At 33.3% G+C, this 16857-nt stretch overlaps 2 protein-coding genes across 2 annotated transcripts; one reads left to right on the top strand and one right to left on the bottom strand.

Annotated features, from left to right (window-relative positions):
• Nucleotides 1–1769: 1769 nt before the first annotated feature.
• LOC139528987 (metalloproteinase inhibitor 3-like) lies at nucleotides 1770–15817 on the top strand. The gene is made up of 5 exons (XM_071325228.1): nucleotides 1770–1893; nucleotides 2429–2538; nucleotides 5457–5559; nucleotides 6234–6373; nucleotides 15629–15817. The coding sequence occupies exons 1-5, from the start codon at nucleotides 1770–1772 to the stop codon at nucleotides 15815–15817; spliced, it is 666 nt and encodes a 221-aa protein (XP_071181329.1).
• On the bottom strand, nucleotides 7358–14625 carry LOC139528929 (uncharacterized). Its single transcript, XM_071325178.1, has 4 exons — nucleotides 14445–14625; nucleotides 10323–14175; nucleotides 7699–10212; nucleotides 7358–7429 (listed from the first exon to the last, which is right to left on the bottom strand). The coding sequence occupies exons 2-3, from the start codon at nucleotides 14086–14088 to the stop codon at nucleotides 8390–8392; spliced, it is 5589 nt and encodes a 1862-aa protein (XP_071181279.1). The 5' UTR covers nucleotides 14089–14175; nucleotides 14445–14625; the 3' UTR covers nucleotides 7358–7429; nucleotides 7699–8389.
• Nucleotides 15818–16857: the final 1040 nt, after the last annotated feature.

Below are 16857 nucleotides of genomic sequence, written 5' to 3'. Positions count from 1 at the left end.
CTATGTTTGTAACTTTGTAGTGTGTCATTCTAGGTTGTAATGTTATAACTATGTTTGTAATTTTGTAGTGTGTCATTCTAGGTTGTAATGTTATAACTATGTTTGTAACTTTGTAGTGTGTCATTCTAGGTTGTAATTTTATAACTATTTTTGTAATTTTGTAGTGTGTCATTCTAGGTTGTAATGTTATAACTATGTTTGTAACTTTGTAGTGTGTCATTCTAGGTTGTAATGTTATAACTATGTTTGTAACTTTGTAGTGTGTCATTCTAGGTTGTAATGTTATAACTATTTTTGTAACTTTGTAGTGTGTCATTCTAGGTTGTAATGTTATAACTATGTTTGTAACTTTGTAGTGTGTCATTCTAGGTTGTAATGTTATAACTATGTTTGTAACTTTGTAGTGTGTCATTCTAGGTTGTAATGTTATAACTATTTTTGTAACTTTGTAGTGTGTCATTCTAGGTTGTAATTTTATAACTATTTGTGTAACTTTGTAGTGTGTCATTCTAGGTTGTAATGTTATAACTATGTGTGTAACTTTGTAGTGTGTCATTATAGGTTGTAATTTTATAACTATGTGTGTAACTTTGTAGTGTGTCATTTTAGGTTGTAATGTTATAACTATATTTGTAACTTTGTAGTGTGTCATTCTAGGTTGTAATTTTATAACTATTTGTGTAACTTTGTAGTGTGTCATTCTAGGTTGTAATGTTATAACTATTTTTGTAACTTTGTAGTGTGTCATTCTAGGTTGTAATTTTATAACTATTTGTGTAACTTTGTAGTGTGTCATTATAGGTTGTAATTTTATAACTATGTGTGTAACTTTGTAGTGTGTCATTTTAGGTTGTAATGTTATGACTATGTGTGTAACTTTGTAGTGTGTCATTTTAGGTTGTAATGTTATAACTATTTGTGTAACTTTGTAGTGTGTCATTCTAGGTTGTAATATTATAACTATTTGTGTAACTTTGTAGTGTGTCATTCTAGGTTGTAATGTTATAACTATGTTTGTAACTTTGTAGTGTGTCATTCTAGGTTGTAATGTTATAACTATTTTTGTAACTTTGTAGTGTGTCATTCTAGGTTGTAATGTTATAACTATGTTTGTAACTTTGTAGTGTGTCATTCTAGGTTGTAACGTTCTTTTGTGTTATGCTACATAGTACCGTTTGGACCTCTAAATGTACTTAAAGCTTTTAAAAAACTGTAATACAATTGTGTTTCTCTATGTTTTGAATTGAAACATTTTCAAACGGATTCGTGAAATAATGAAGAATATGTGACTTCAAAATTTATCCAATCAGTAAACTCAGTTATCGGATACATGTTAAAGTATATAAAGTCCGCACAGTATCTCCTTTAGCGATATTTGTCGTTAATCTTACATGTATATTGTCAAATTGAATGCTATTGATTCTTTTAATTTTCAAATTTGAAATGTGTTTGAAATAAACATAAATAAACAGCTTAACAGAGATTAACTATAATGTACATGTACACCATATGTTTTTTTTGTTTAGAATACAATAAAAAAGAATAGAATCTCAAATTTATTACATCTTATTCTTTCTTTTTACATATATATCATGAAGTATTAAAAGTTCAACCATTGTACATGATGTACGTATAAAGCATATCTTGGAAGGACTAGTCAATAACGCCAACACGATCTTATAATCAAAAATACGTATTTTGTGGATATAAAAATAAAAAAAAAAACATAGTGTCAGTATATACTTGAGGGTGGTGAAACTACAGTAAGGATGAACCGTTTAATGTTATTGGTAAATACAGTCCTGCTTGTTACAACATGGACGGCAAACGATGCACATGGATGTTCATGCTTTCCGCAACATCCACAAAGTCATTTTTGTTCTGCTGATTTTGGTAAGTTACATTAAATGATAAATTATATGTATGCTATATTGTCTTCTCAAAAATGTGTCACACTAAAAGTCACTTCACCACAAGAAACAAAAATTAAAATTTTAAGATTATCATGGTTTGTTACTGGATTTGGACTTGAATCTTAATTGCGCATCCTCTATATAAACTATGGTTATTATATCTTGCTTTGCGATGATTATATAAATAGCATTGAATAGCATAACTTTAGAAAATAAGAAATTGTGGTAAACAACGAACACTTTCCTCAGAGACTTAATGAAGTAAAAGCTTTTTTTCTATAGTCTATTATGATGAAAAACGAGATCTATACATGTAGTATTATTGTGAAAAAGACAGTATGCCCCAGAATAAAAATAACGTGAATTCACGTCACACCGCATTCATCTTCAACAATGAGCATGCACTTTATAGTCATTAAAAAGTCAGACATGATAAAACACGCTTCAATTCAAACAAGACAAACCATCGGCTTACATTGACAAAATCCAACCACACATGTTTACTCTCCTTTCAGTTTTCTATGGTAAAGTACTGAAGGAACAAGTCAAAAAAGGCCCACCTGGTGATGTTTATGATAATGAAACAGTGAGGAAATATACAATGCAAGTATTGCATAAAATCAAGGTAAATATAAATTTGTTTAAAAGAAAACGAAGTGACAATAAATACAAGAGTAGTGTGCAGTACGACAAACACTAATGTTGAACTGCCTTATATACATGAAGATATACTTGCCACAAAAAGAAACGACACCAAGATTTTATAAAAAAATATCTATTTTATTTTTCAACGATGTTATTTTAGTTTTGTATTTGATGGAACAATAACATATAAGCATAAAAACTTAACAAAGATAACAGATCACAATTAATTTTCCTTATTGCACGGACTGTTTGAAGATGTCGTTGTCGAAACTAAAAATTGAAGAGTTAATATCGCGTATGGTCACCTGTTGCGTTGATAACAGCAGTCAATCTCCGACGCATTGATCCAATTAAACGCTGAGTAAATGCTTGTGGATTGTTATTCCACTCTTCCTCTAAGTCGGCTCGTAGCTGGTTGACTGACTCTTGTGGCTGATGACGTCTGTGTACACGTTTGTCAAGTACATCCCATAAATGTGCAATGGGTAATAGATCTGGCGATAAAGCTAGCCATGGAAGAATGTCAATGCTATTATGTCCAAGATATTGTATGATTACACGTTCACCTAGCATTGTCCTGTTAGAAAGTATGCCTATTTCCATGCCTTAAAGTGAATGGTGGTACAATTTGAGAGAAAATGTCATCACGATAACGAACTCCAGTTAGGCATCCATTAATGAACTTCACGTCAGTTCGTCCACAATGCGTGATTCTTGCCCAAACTATCACACAACCACCACCAAAGCGATTACATTCATGCACACACGCGTCTGTATAACGTTCATTTTGACGTCTGTACACTCTCATTCTGCCATCACTTTTACGTAAGTGAAATCTTGACTCATCACTAACGATGACGTTTTGCCACCTAACACGGTTCCAATACAAACGTGCATTTGCAAAACGCGGGCGTGTATTTCGATGACGCTGTTTTAGAATGACTCTTTCAACTGGACGTGGTGAACGCAAACCAGCCTCTCTTAGCCTAGTACGTACAGTTATCCTTGGATAATGCATTCCAGGTGTTTGTCTGCGGTAATTGTACATTTTGTAGCTGGCAAAAACCGATCCCTGAGATGAGTGAATCTTATTCTCCGGTCTTGGCGTAACGTTGTTTCTCTTGGACATCCACTACGTCGTCTGTCATTTGAGGATCCAGTCTGTCTTAAACGACTCATTCATCTTGTTATGGTCAATTTAGAAACACCAAAGTTGTTTGCGACGTCAATATGGCGCATACCTGCTTGTACCATTCTCATTGCTCTATCACGCTCATTTTGACGTACACGAGGCATATGAAAACGGCTTTGAGGATGTCACCTTCAATCATCTTTTGTTTACCTTTTTTGACCGGATACTTAATTACCCTCATTTAAGTGAAAACCCTTGTTTGGACGACATAAATATGGTTTCGCTCAGACTTAAAAAAAATACGCTAAAATGACGTTATTTTCCGGTAAAACAAAAACAAAAATGCAGTAACCTACAGCCTTATGACTCTTTTCAAACATATAGCTAGTCGCAATAAATATTTGTTTGTTAATAAAAATTATTATGTAAAAAGGTTGGGTATCGTTTCTTTTTCGGCTAGTATATATAGAAAAACAATTGATTGAAATGACAAAAATGTTTTCAAATGTAAATTAGGAAAATTTCACTCGTCATAGACAAAACTGCGTTTTTTTCTTGTGGGTGTATAAGGAATCACAGACTGGACATAGAAAATCTAAATTTGGCTTGAGACTTTTTTCAAAGTTCGAATTTTGACATTCTATGACTTAAAATGTCTACTTTTCATTAACTTTTCAAATCTCCAAATGTTGACTTTTACTTCAAGTTGTGACTTTAAAACCGAGATACATTTATTTTGACTTTTCTAAGTATTGCATACTTCATGTTAGTTCTTAAAGTACCCAAACACAGTTATAATAGTTGTAGAAGGATGAGACATGGGATCAAATTATGAAAGTCTCATCAACACATTTTCTGATATAGATTACACTGTTGATTTCCAGGTTTTAATTGTTTTACACTTGTAATTGTTGGACCCTTGAAAGGAGCTTGCTGTAAGCCGTGAGCCGAACCTCCGTGTTGAAGAACGTACTTTGATCTAAAATGGTTTACTTTTAAAAATTGCGACTTGCTGTGGCGAATCCAGAAGTTGAGTTCTGGGGCTAGAACCCTTTTTAGACGATCAATGTATTTGAATGGGGGTACATGGTTTTTTTCCCCCTCGTTTTATGCTAGGTTGAGACCCTACTCCCACCCTTTTCAAATGGCTAGATCTACCCGTTCCTTGGCTAGAGAGTTGTATCATTCTTATTATATCTATGAAAATTAACATAAAAGTTGTTTTGCACATTCCATGTTTTAGTTTTCACAACATTTGGTTTCCAAAAAGCCAGTCACTGCATTTGCCTTGTTTAAATAATGTTAAATCAACTGGTAAATGTGTCATACATATTTAGGACGACTAATGAGCTGCTCAGTTTTGTAGTTTTGAAATGGTGGTTCTTTTCTTATAATACAACACTTAACCCTTGCATATATGAATAAGTCTTATTATTGACTTTTCTTCTAAAATTTGCCTCGGAGTTCTGAATTTTTATTTTATTTAACTTTTATTTTTATTAATACAAATATGGTGCAATATACAAATTCGTGTGTTTGAATTACGTGGTTGTCTAAGTATAGATATCTGAAGTCCAGTCTTGAAGAAAATTTGTATGTTCCATTCATTCTTCCGTCCAAAAAAATAGTTATATAATAACCTCTTTACAATTGTTTGTTTTCAAGTATAAAGTCGAAAGTATACACAAGTTTATTAGTTTTTGAAATCACATGGAGTTTTTTTTAAGTGAACAGATTAGCAACTATTTTGTTTTCTTCAATAATAGGGCCTTTACACAAGTGTTGACAGAGACGTAGTTGTCCAGTCTCCAGGGAATAGTGCTTTGTGTGGGATGACACTTCAAGTCGGCCAACAGTATGTTATCATGGGTAGGTAAAGAGAAATATAGAAACCACTGCGAGCTTTTATTGATAGGTTGTTGATCAAAAGGGTCATTCGGATAATCATAGTTTTTGAACTTTTATTTCACGGATATACCCTCTCATTCTGCCATCACTTTTACGTAAGTGAAATCTTGACGATCAAAAGGGTCATTCGGATAATCATAGTTTTTGAACTTTTATTTCACGGATATACCCTAGGTTAAATAAACGCAAAATATACCAAAAAAAACCCATAGAAACTCATAAGTAGACATATGAAGTGACAACGCTATGGTTTAACAAGTCCTGTTCTTTAGACTGATACATTTTTTTGAGCATCCTATCATTCTCTACTCTGTATTATTTTTTTACCATTTTACCAAATTCATGTATTTGGTTTTGATGTTATATTGGTTATTCTCATCGGATTTTGTCTAATGCTTAGTCCGTTGCTGTATGTGTTACATTTTAATGTTGTGTCGTTGTTTTCCTCTTATATTTAATGCGTTTCCCTCAGTTTTAGTTTGTTATCCCTATTTTGTTTTTTGTCAATAGATTTACGAGTTTTGAACTGCAGTATACTACTGTTGAATTTATTTCTCTAAAAGTTGATTACCACTATTCTCTATTCTGAAAATCCAATCTGCAACTTCATAATTTGTGATACTCATGTATTATAGGTCATAGAGATGGAAGGAAGAAGATGATTAGATCATGTGACTTTGTGAAGAGGACAAGTAGTTTGTCATTTGAGCAAATGTTTTACATTTTTACCACTGGTCCATATTCATACTTGAAAAACTGCAAAAATGGATGCAATGTAAGTTTCAGGTGTTTTTTTGACAATAAGTAATTTAGAATACACATTTAGCTATATTCTAATCAATTTTGTTTGCTTGAAGTACAGAAGCAAAACATGTACGCTTGTTATGGCGAAAGCATCATTTATAAACACAAGAAAACGATCATTCAATCGTAGTGCGAGTGGTAAGATCAGCAGGAAATGATTAAATACATTTAGATATTAAGATGCAAATGAGTATGAGATATGCACAGAAATCAACACTTGCGACGGACCATTAACAGACCCATAAAAGAGTTTGTGTGAAACTCTCTCTAAAAACATTATGAGGATTTAAAGTCCTCATTTTGATGAGAGGTGTCTTAAAATTGATACACAAATCTACAAAAAAGCATGTACAGACGAAAGACCAATTGTTAAATAACAAAGTAAAAGAATAATTTCATAAATAGTAAATTGCATGAAAATACATTATCTTCACAAGGAACATTGAAATACATTCCATGTCATGTGTTTATATCCCATGAGCTGATAGGCGAAGTTGATAAACTGTGCGCACCTGTAATATGAGCCCATAATCCTATAAGGCCTAAAAAGGAAACAGTTACTTAAGATGGTACCCAACACATTCACTAAAATTAATTTGGCTCGTTTAATTCTCATAAAATTTTGACAAAGTATCTACTTTAACCCTCTGACAAAAATATAAAAATTTCTAAAAATTTGAACCAATCATTTTATTAAAAAACATTACACTGGTTATATAGCAGTTTGACAAACACTAATTTTGATCATAGAGAAGCTTAATATTCCCTTAAGATCACAACGTTATTAAAACGTTTTGCTGATTTTACAGAGTTATCTCTCTGTAGTGTTATATACCACGATAAACATGATTACCCTGATTTTAATTTTAACTTTTTATTCTTATCTTTATTTGTCTTTATATGGGACAAAACCTCAAGTATCCGGTCAATGAAACATTGAAACTAGTTAAACTAGGTATGATGTCTATACCAAATAAATACTAATTCCTTCCGTTCAAATCTCTTTATTCAGGTACGAAAAGATTAACTACAAAATAAAAGATAAAACACACTAAATTCTACTATCAAAACTAACATTTTGTGAATTATAATACAATACAAAAGTGCATCTATCATAACATTTACGGTAGTGACATACACTTGTTCTCATTCAAAAATGTAATATCATGAACATTTACGGTAAATAATTGCCAAATTATCAAGGTCAAGTTTTATCAGTTTTACATCAATTAAACTCAAAATTTCTAACTTTAAACATGAAAGATAATTTATCTGCATTAAATAAAAGAAACATACCATATTGGTTGACTCTGGTATTCCTTATTTTCATCATAATCAAAGATTTTCACCAAGCACGTTTCGTGCAAATTCCCTGAAGGGGTTCATTAAAGTAAAGGGAAAGTAACTTATCTCAAAATAGAATATCACTAATTACCAAAAAATACAACAATAGGCAACAATGTTTTTTGTTCTCAAATTTGGCCGCTACATTCCAGCCCCTTAATTGTGATCTTAAAGAACTCAATTATCAAAAATTATAAGAAGGCCAAATAATTTCCCAATTTAAGTGACAATCTATAAACTAAACTTATATATATATAGTCCATTTATACAACAAAGTACTTTCAAACACAAGTTACTGTTCTAACATGACTAGTCCAAACTATGACTCTAAATGTCAGCTTCTAATACCAAACACAACTTTGCGACTGGTCGTAATAATGTTGTTGAATATGTTTTTAGCCTCACTATACGAACATTGTCCGACTTGTCCTTTAGTACTTCAATGATTCTTCCTAAGTTCCAAAGATTCCTCGGTGTATTATCCTGGATCAATACAATGTCTCCTATTTTCAAGTTTCGCTTTTCAGAGTTCCACTTTTGCCTACTTTGTAATAAAGGCAAATACTCATGAGTCCATCTCTTCCAGAAAATGTCGGCTAGATATTGTATTTGTCGCCAACGTCTTCTTACGTAATTGTCTGTCTTACAAAAAGGTTCCTGGAGGAAAGTATTCACCAGGTCTTAATAAGAGAAGATGATTCGGAGTTAGCACCTTTAAATCGTCTACATTTTCAGATACTTCGGATATCGGACGGTTATTCAAGATTGCTTCCACTTCACAAAACAATGTATTTAAATTTTCATCGTTCAATCGAAGACTCTGCATTTGCATGACAGAATATAACACCTTTCTTACTGATCTTATTAATCTCTCCCACACGCCTCCAAAGTGTGACGCGGCAGGAGGGTTGAATGCCCATTTTATACTTTTCTGAAGCATGAAATTATTTATCTTGTCTTTGTTCCATCTTTCTATTTCTTCTCTCATTTCTCTTTCAGCTCCAACTAGATTTGTTCCGTTGTCTGATCTTATGAATTCTGGATTTCCTCTGCGGGATATTAAACGTCTGATTGCGTTTATACAAGAATCTGTATCCATAGAATGTGCGATTTCCAAGTGAACGGCACGAATGGAAAGACAAGTAAAGATAACTCCATATCGTTTCACTAAACTTCTTCCTTGTTTGATCTGAAACGGTCCAAAAAAGTCCATCCCAACCATCGTAAATGGTGGTTTGTCAGATATAAGTCTCTCCTTTGGTAAATTAGCCATTTTTTGGTCAACAAATGGTGCACAGTACTTCCTACAGATTACACATTTTGATACTATTCCTTTAATCATAGAGCCAGCACCAATAATCCAAAACTTTTGCCTTAGTTGTGCCAGAATTGAGTTTTTACCCAAGTGTCCTACTGAACGGTGAATGTCTTCAATAATCAACTTTGAAATGTTAGAGTCTTTCGGTAATAATATTGGATGTTTCGCATCATACGGCAAATCAGCACGCTCTAATCTTCCTCCTACTCTTAACAAACCATTCTCGTCTATAAATGGATTAAGTTTGAAGAGTTTAGACGACTTCTTTAACACTTTACCTCGGTCAATATTTTGAAGTACATGTATTTCTTCTTCAAAGTGAACATTTTGCTCATATTTAATGATAGCCATTTCTGATCTATTAAGTGTTTCAGTTGTCGGTAACGTGATCTGAACATCTTTCGTTACTCCGTTCAATGATTTTCTAACTGTTCGTTCATTCTGATTATCTACTGAGTTCTCATTCTCTGACTGACGTCTGTTTCTTATCTGTTTTCTTTCCTTAACGAGTTTCCTTAAGTTGTCTAACGCAATAAATAACCAACTAGTTATTTTCTTCAGTTTCTTCCATTCTGAGAATAGAGAAAACAGTCTATCTAATTCGTAATGTTTGCTTGACAATATTGTAGTGTTAACGACTCGTTTCACTTCTTTATCTTCATCAATAATAGTCTTGTCTATGTGCCCTTCTGGCCATTCTATTTCTGGTTTCCAAAGATACTCTGGTCCATTGAACCAGTCTGGGTTTGATTCAAACTTTGAAACTGACATTCCCCTAGATGCATAATCGGCGGGATTAAGCTTTGTGTTAATATACTTCAACTGATCAACAATTGTAGCTTCGTGAATGACTTCTAAGCGGTTTGCAACGAAAGTGTGGAAACGTATATTCTGATTGTTGATATAGCGTAATACTGACATACTGTCTGTCCAAAAGAATGTTTTGTCTATACTATAGTTTAACTCCTCTAATATTACTTTACTTAGTTTTACTGCTCGTGTTGCGGCTGTAAGTTCCATCCTAGGTATAGTTACCTTTTTCAATGGTGCTACTCGAGACTTGCCGAGTACAAAAGAACAATGTACCATTCCTTCATCGTCAACAAGGCGTAAATAAAATACCATTCCGTAGCCAATTTCACTAGCATCTGAAAAGCAATGAAGCTACACAAACCTTGTAGGATAGATTTAGCATTCAACACGTACGGCGATATAATTCCTAAAGGATCATATACTGAACTAGTAATTGAAAGAATACTTCTTCTAGTCGCTATCTTTTCTTTGCACTTTATTCTGAATCCAAGAGTGTCAGTCTCTATAAACCATTGCACACCTAATGCACGTTCAACCGGGAGGTCAACCTCAAGACTCCACTGCTTGACCTCTTTGGCACGCTCCTCCTCTGGTATCGATTTAATTACGTATGGGCTGTTACTGATCCATTTTGTCATATGAAATCCGCCCTTTTCACACAAAGAAGTTACGTCCTTTATCAACGATATTGCCTCAACGTCAGTCGATAATGACGAAAGACAATCATCAACATACATGCTCTTAGTTATTGTGTGTGCTACTTCTTTGTCATAATGTTCACCAAAGTCTTCAGCTGTTCTTTTTAACGCATAGTTACAGCAACTTGGTGATGATGTGGCACCGAACAAATGCACGGTCATTCTATACTGTTCCGGTTCATTCTCCACGTTACCGTTCGGCCACCAAAAGAATCTTAAACAGTCTCTATCAAGTGGTGGCACTTTCACCTGGTGAAACATAGCTTCTATATCTCCTAAAATTGCAACTTTCTCTTCACGGAATCTTATGAGAACACCTAGAAGGTTATTAGTGAGATCTGGTCCCTGTAAGAGTTGTTTATTCAGAGACACACCCATATATGTAGCTGAACAGTCAAACACAATTCTAATTTTGTCTGGTTTCTGACTGTGGTAAACACCATGATGCGGTATATAACATACTCGTCCATCGTTTCTGCTGAACTGTTCCTTTGGGACGTGTTCCATGTAACCTCTTTCTAACAGTTTGTCCATAAAATCAGTATAGTCCTGTTTGAATTTAGGATTCTTAATAAACTTGTTCTTAAGACTTCTCAATCGCTGCTGGCCCTGGGAAGCATTATTCGGCAGTTTCACATTGCTGTCACGGAAGGGTAACGGAATGTAGTACTGTCCCTTCTCAAAATGAATATTCTTATTCACATAATCTAAGAAAGAATTGTCGTCTACTGAGTTTTCTCTCTTGTCATCTATAATGCGTTCAGGAAAATCGAAATTCATAGATTTTTCAACTAACTTGTTAAGCCTTGAATGCTCTTCTTCATGAATCGCAGACATCTCTACTCGATTAACGACTTTATTAGTTCCTGTACATTCTCGTATCATATTCCATATAATCCATCCTAATCCATGTGGGGACCCACTTGGTCCTGTTGCTACCTCAAAGGGTGTGTAGGCATCTGGGACATTATTGCCTATCATAAGTCCAATACTAGCATCAAGGTTAGGCCATTTAATTCCCGACAAGTGACTCCATTTCGAGATTTCTTCTTGTTTCGGAATGTGATCCACTGAAACTGGCATCTCATCCTTTGTATAGACTCTTGGAAGTTCTACAACATCATTCATTTCTAGGTCCAATACTTGTAATCCAGAAACTGCATAAGTTGTCATCTTATACGGTTCACCCATGGTATTCAGTGTAATCTGCATTCTTTTACCATTTCCACCTAGCTTGTGCAACAGATTTTCTGTACAGAATGATACGCTACTTCCTGAATCAAAGAATGCGTATGTCTCTACACAAGGTGCTTTATTCTTCAGTTTTACCCTTACTGGTATTATAGCCATTGCACATGACATATCTCCAGCCCCTACTTGGCTGTTATTATCTGATAAATAGCTTGTGCACGCGCTAGTCTTGTTTTCCACTTCTGTCGAACTTTCACTCTGTTTCATTGGTGTAACATCTCTTGGTATTTTTTCTTTGTCGTGAAGTAAAGTCGGATGTCTTTTGTTACAAATGAGGCATGTGGCTCTCATTTTACAGTTAACTGTCCTGTGTCCTATTTTGAGACAACCAAAACAATGACCTTTGCTCTTTAAATGTTCATAACGGTTTCTAATACTCAAAGATAGTATGCTTTTGCAATCCTCTAATTTATGACAGTTTCCACAGTAGGTACATTTCAGTTCATTTACATGCTTATCATGTTCGTTTTTAACATCTGTGGCAAAGCTCATCCTTTGAGTCTGTTTCGATTTGTTATCAGTCACATTTCTAGCAATCTGGTCTCTTGTATTATTCTGTTTTGCAGAAACCGCTATATTACCATAAGTTGGGTCATTGGCCTTTTTAGCTTCCTGTTTAACAAACTGCACAAAGTGTGTAAAAGTTACCAAATCTTTCTTTTCCTTTGTTCGCATTACTACATTTCTCCATCGATCATGAAAGTAGAATGGTAGTTTAATCATTAGTCGCTTAATGTTCTCGGAGTATTCCAGAATACGCATAGCTTCCATGCTTACAGCTGCATTTTCACATTCAATCAAAAATAAAGAGAAATCGTCAAGTGACTTTGAATCTCCAGCTTGTATGGTAGGCCACTCTAGTGCTCTTTTAATAAATGCATTTGCAATAACTTCTGTATCTCCGTATCTTTCTTCTAATTGTTTGATTGCTGCACTATATGCATGTTCACCTATTAAATGGCTGAATCCACTTACTACTTTGCTTGCTTCGCCATATGTAAATTGTTCCAAATAAGTCATTTTCTCCTCCTCGTTATCTGTATTTGCAACTATTCTTGCTTGAAATTGTCTATAAAACTTTCTGTATTCTAAAGGGTTTCCTCCAAATTTCTTAATATCAGGTGTAGGTTTTCGTAAGTGTTTCACTACTGCAGACTTACTATTTTCCGCTATATTGCTATTTTCCACTGTATTAGCCTGAATATTGTTCATATTTTCATCATGTTTAATGCTGGATATCACAGTCGTATTATGTTCATTTTTAGGTTCTTGCAAATGTGTGTTGTTTGAGGTAGATATAATTTTATTGACCTGTAGGGCTTTAACTGGTCTAGTATCGAGTACTTCTTTTATCTCGTTCTTTGGTACAAACGGTTTTGCCATTACGTTATAATTCACAGCTGTTTTTAGTGCAATGTCAGATTTCTTTGGTTTTGATTGTACTTTCGAAAAGTGAGTACTACATGTACTATTTGATTCAGATTCAAGATTTTCATACTTGTCTAATAATTTTGTTTTTGCGTCTGCTATAGCTATATCAGTGTCAAGTTGCAATTCTTCTTCTTCTAATTTTAATTTTAACTTTGCTAACTCAATGTCTTTCTTTCTTTTAAGTGCTGCCAATTTTGTCTCTAATTCAACTCGTTTTTGTTCTTCTTTTAACCTTTGCGATGATAAACTTGATCTTGAAAGTGATGATCGTTTACTAATTACACTTTTTGACCTCTGTGTTTGTTTATTTTCTTCGCGGATAGCGTTGAAATAATTTTCTATTGATCTCTTGATCTCGCGTAAAGATTCATCTTTTTCTTGGAAAACCATCATATATGATTCTTTGTCTTCCTCATGACCTATCTTAGGCATAATGTTTTGGTGTTGTTCTAAGAACATCTCATATTTGTCCATCCATATTGAATACTTCCCTTTGATTGTATCATATGGTGCTTTATCTGCTATTAGATCAATAATGTTTTCAGAAAGACGATTTAGGCCACCGTAACTATGGGCAAGCTTATCAAATTCGTATTGTTGTCCTTTTTCTGATAATGTTCTTGCTCTGGCACCATCTACATGTTCTGATTCCAAACTACATGTAGTCGTACTGGTCGTTTCTTCCGTTTCATTTGTGTCTTTTATATTTGCACTTTCTTCAATTACATTTGTGTCTATTATATTTGCACTTTCTTCAATTACATTTGTGTCTATTATATTTGCACTTTCTTCATCTTTAGTAGCTTTGGTGTCGCTTTCTGTTAAATCCATGTCAATATGTTAATGATATGATGTCTATACCAAATAAATACTAATTCCTTCCGTTCAAATCTCTTTATTCAGGTACGAAAAGATTAACTACAAAATAAAAGATAAAACACACTAAATTCTACTATCAAAACTAACATTTTGTGAATTATAATACAATACAAAAGTGCATCTATCATAACATTTACCGTAGTGACATACACTTGTTCTCATTCAAAAATGTAATATCATGAACATTTACGGTAAATAATTGCCAAATTATCAAGGTCAAGTTTTATCAGTTTTACATCAATTAAACTCAAAATTTCTAACTTTAAACATGAAATATAATTTATCTGCATTAAATAAAAGAAACATACCATATTGGTTGACTCTGGTATTCCTTATTTTCATCATAATCAAAGATTTTCACCAAAAACGTTTCGTGCAAATTCCCTGAAGGGGTTCATTAAAGTAAAGGGAAAGTAACTTATCTCAAAATAGAATATCACTAATTACCAAAAAATACAACAATAGGCAACAATGTTTTTTGTTCTCAAATTTGGCCGCTACACTAGGATAGCCGTGATATACCATTCAGCTTAACATGCTTAATATATATTTACATCTGAAATAAATGAGATATAGCATCACACAAACATACATCAATAGGTCAATCTAATTTCTAATAAAAGACAGGTTCAATAAAATTCAGTTTAAGCTCGAAGCTTCCTCCAATTCACAAATAAACATGCTAATTAAAAACAAATTCTCAACAACAGCTGTTAATAACGTCATTTTTATGTTAAACGTTTTAATAAAGGAGATAGAAAACTGGCATGTAAAAAAGATGTGTGTGTAACAAACTAGACACAAACAATTATGGATGAGGGTTTGCGGCCAAAGTTGATTATGTCAAAGATGTAAGAGTTATGGAACAAATTGGACCATAAGAGAGGGACGGAAGATACCAAAGGGACAGTCAAACACATAATTCTAAAACAAACAGACAACGCCATGGCAAAAAATGAAAAAGACAAACAAACAACAGCACACATGACACAACATAGAAAACTAAAGAATAAACAACACGAACCCCACCAAAAAACTAGGGGTGATCGCAGATGCATAACTCACGCCATTACACATGTTTTATTCATTAAGTGATCACTTTTCCATTATTCATCATGTCTATATCACATTGGAATATATCCCACATCGACTTTAAACCATAACTATTACATCTATATTTTACTGATTTACAAAACGTAATGCAGTTCTGCCGTCCATGTTTACATATAATCACTTTAACATTTTAAAAAGGCAAACTGTTACCACATAATATAAATATATACATAAAATAACATCTGTGTTGTCTTTTGACATATAAGTATGTTTGTTTTTTGTATGCATTGCTTTATATCTAAAGTGTATTTATATGTGTGTGTTTTTTTTTTCTTTTTCAAAATGTGTTTGTTCACTAATTATGTTTGTTGAATACTATCTTGTATTATTTTTATTTGTGGTTAAAAAAAAAAGTTTATAACTTTATATTTTTTTCCAGGACATAAGCGATAGTTCAAGAGGATGCCACTTCTCACATGACAACTATTTTGCTATTGATTGTTTATCTTTGTCAGCTTTATGTCGTAAGGAGAAAAACGTCTGTAAATGGTATAATGATGAACACTGTCCATCAATAACATTCCTGCCAAACAATCCAACTACAACCACCGCGACCAGTCATACGTAGAATAAATTCAATTGATAGATGAAATGGTTTTAGTTTGTTAAACAAATCTTTATAGATATAGTAAGATGAGGTATGAGTGCCAATGTATATATATCTTTATTTACCAAAGTCATAACAACTATAAGCATACAACATATAAACTACACAAAGTATTCATAGATAGCAGAAGGTAATGTGTTAAACATATTACATCATGTTAGATCTTAATTTTTGTGCACGAAATATAAATTTACCCAAATTACATAATTCTCTAAGACAATGAGACAACTCTCCATCAAGTAACAATTTATAAAGTAAACCATTATAGGTCAAAGTACGGCCTTTAACACGGAGCTTTGGCTTACACCGAACAGCAAGCTATAAAGGGCCCGAAAAAATACTAGTGTAAAACCATTTAAACGGGTAAGCCAATGTTTGGATGGAGCCATACATATCTGATTACTGCTTGTATTTTCACATACCCATATTGGATTTCATGAATATGAGATTAACTTTAATGTGACAGCAACATACAGTTAACCGTTTGTTAAACGGTAGTATAGTTTCAAAGAGGATACAAGTGCTTGAAATATATGTAATTCCAAATAAAAGAGAAACAAAACAAACATCGAGTTATAATTCATTATAACTGATGACGTTTCTGACGTTGAATAGGCATATGTATACATTTTGTACTTGGCAATTTAAATCCAATTTTGTATCTCAACCGTGAGTTACCTCTTTAGTTTTCCAACCTTGATATGTAGACTTGAAATCACCGTGTTCATAATCGAAAAGAAAGGATATGGAATATATATTCATTGCACGAAACGAAAACAATTTAAGTGCTCTTCTTTGTCTAAAAAAAAAGGTAAAATTACATAAATATGCTATTATAATGTAGCCTCACTATCACACTGAGTAGGGAAAAAAACACAGCAAACATTGTAACAACTACGGGATATATTAATTGGAAATACCGTATAATCAGGAGAAATCATTCGGGTAGACTGTAAAAAATGATACACGACCAACTTATGCCAGCCGTGTAAGATAAAACA

The sequence above is a fragment of the Mytilus edulis genome, chromosome 6 (assembly GCF_963676685.1).
Source record: "Mytilus edulis chromosome 6, xbMytEdul2.2, whole genome shotgun sequence".
In the NCBI taxonomy this organism is placed as follows: domain Eukaryota; kingdom Metazoa; phylum Mollusca; class Bivalvia; order Mytilida; family Mytilidae; genus Mytilus; species Mytilus edulis.
Note: the sequence above shows the minus strand (reverse complement) of the source record. Positions and strands in the feature narration are given on the sequence as shown.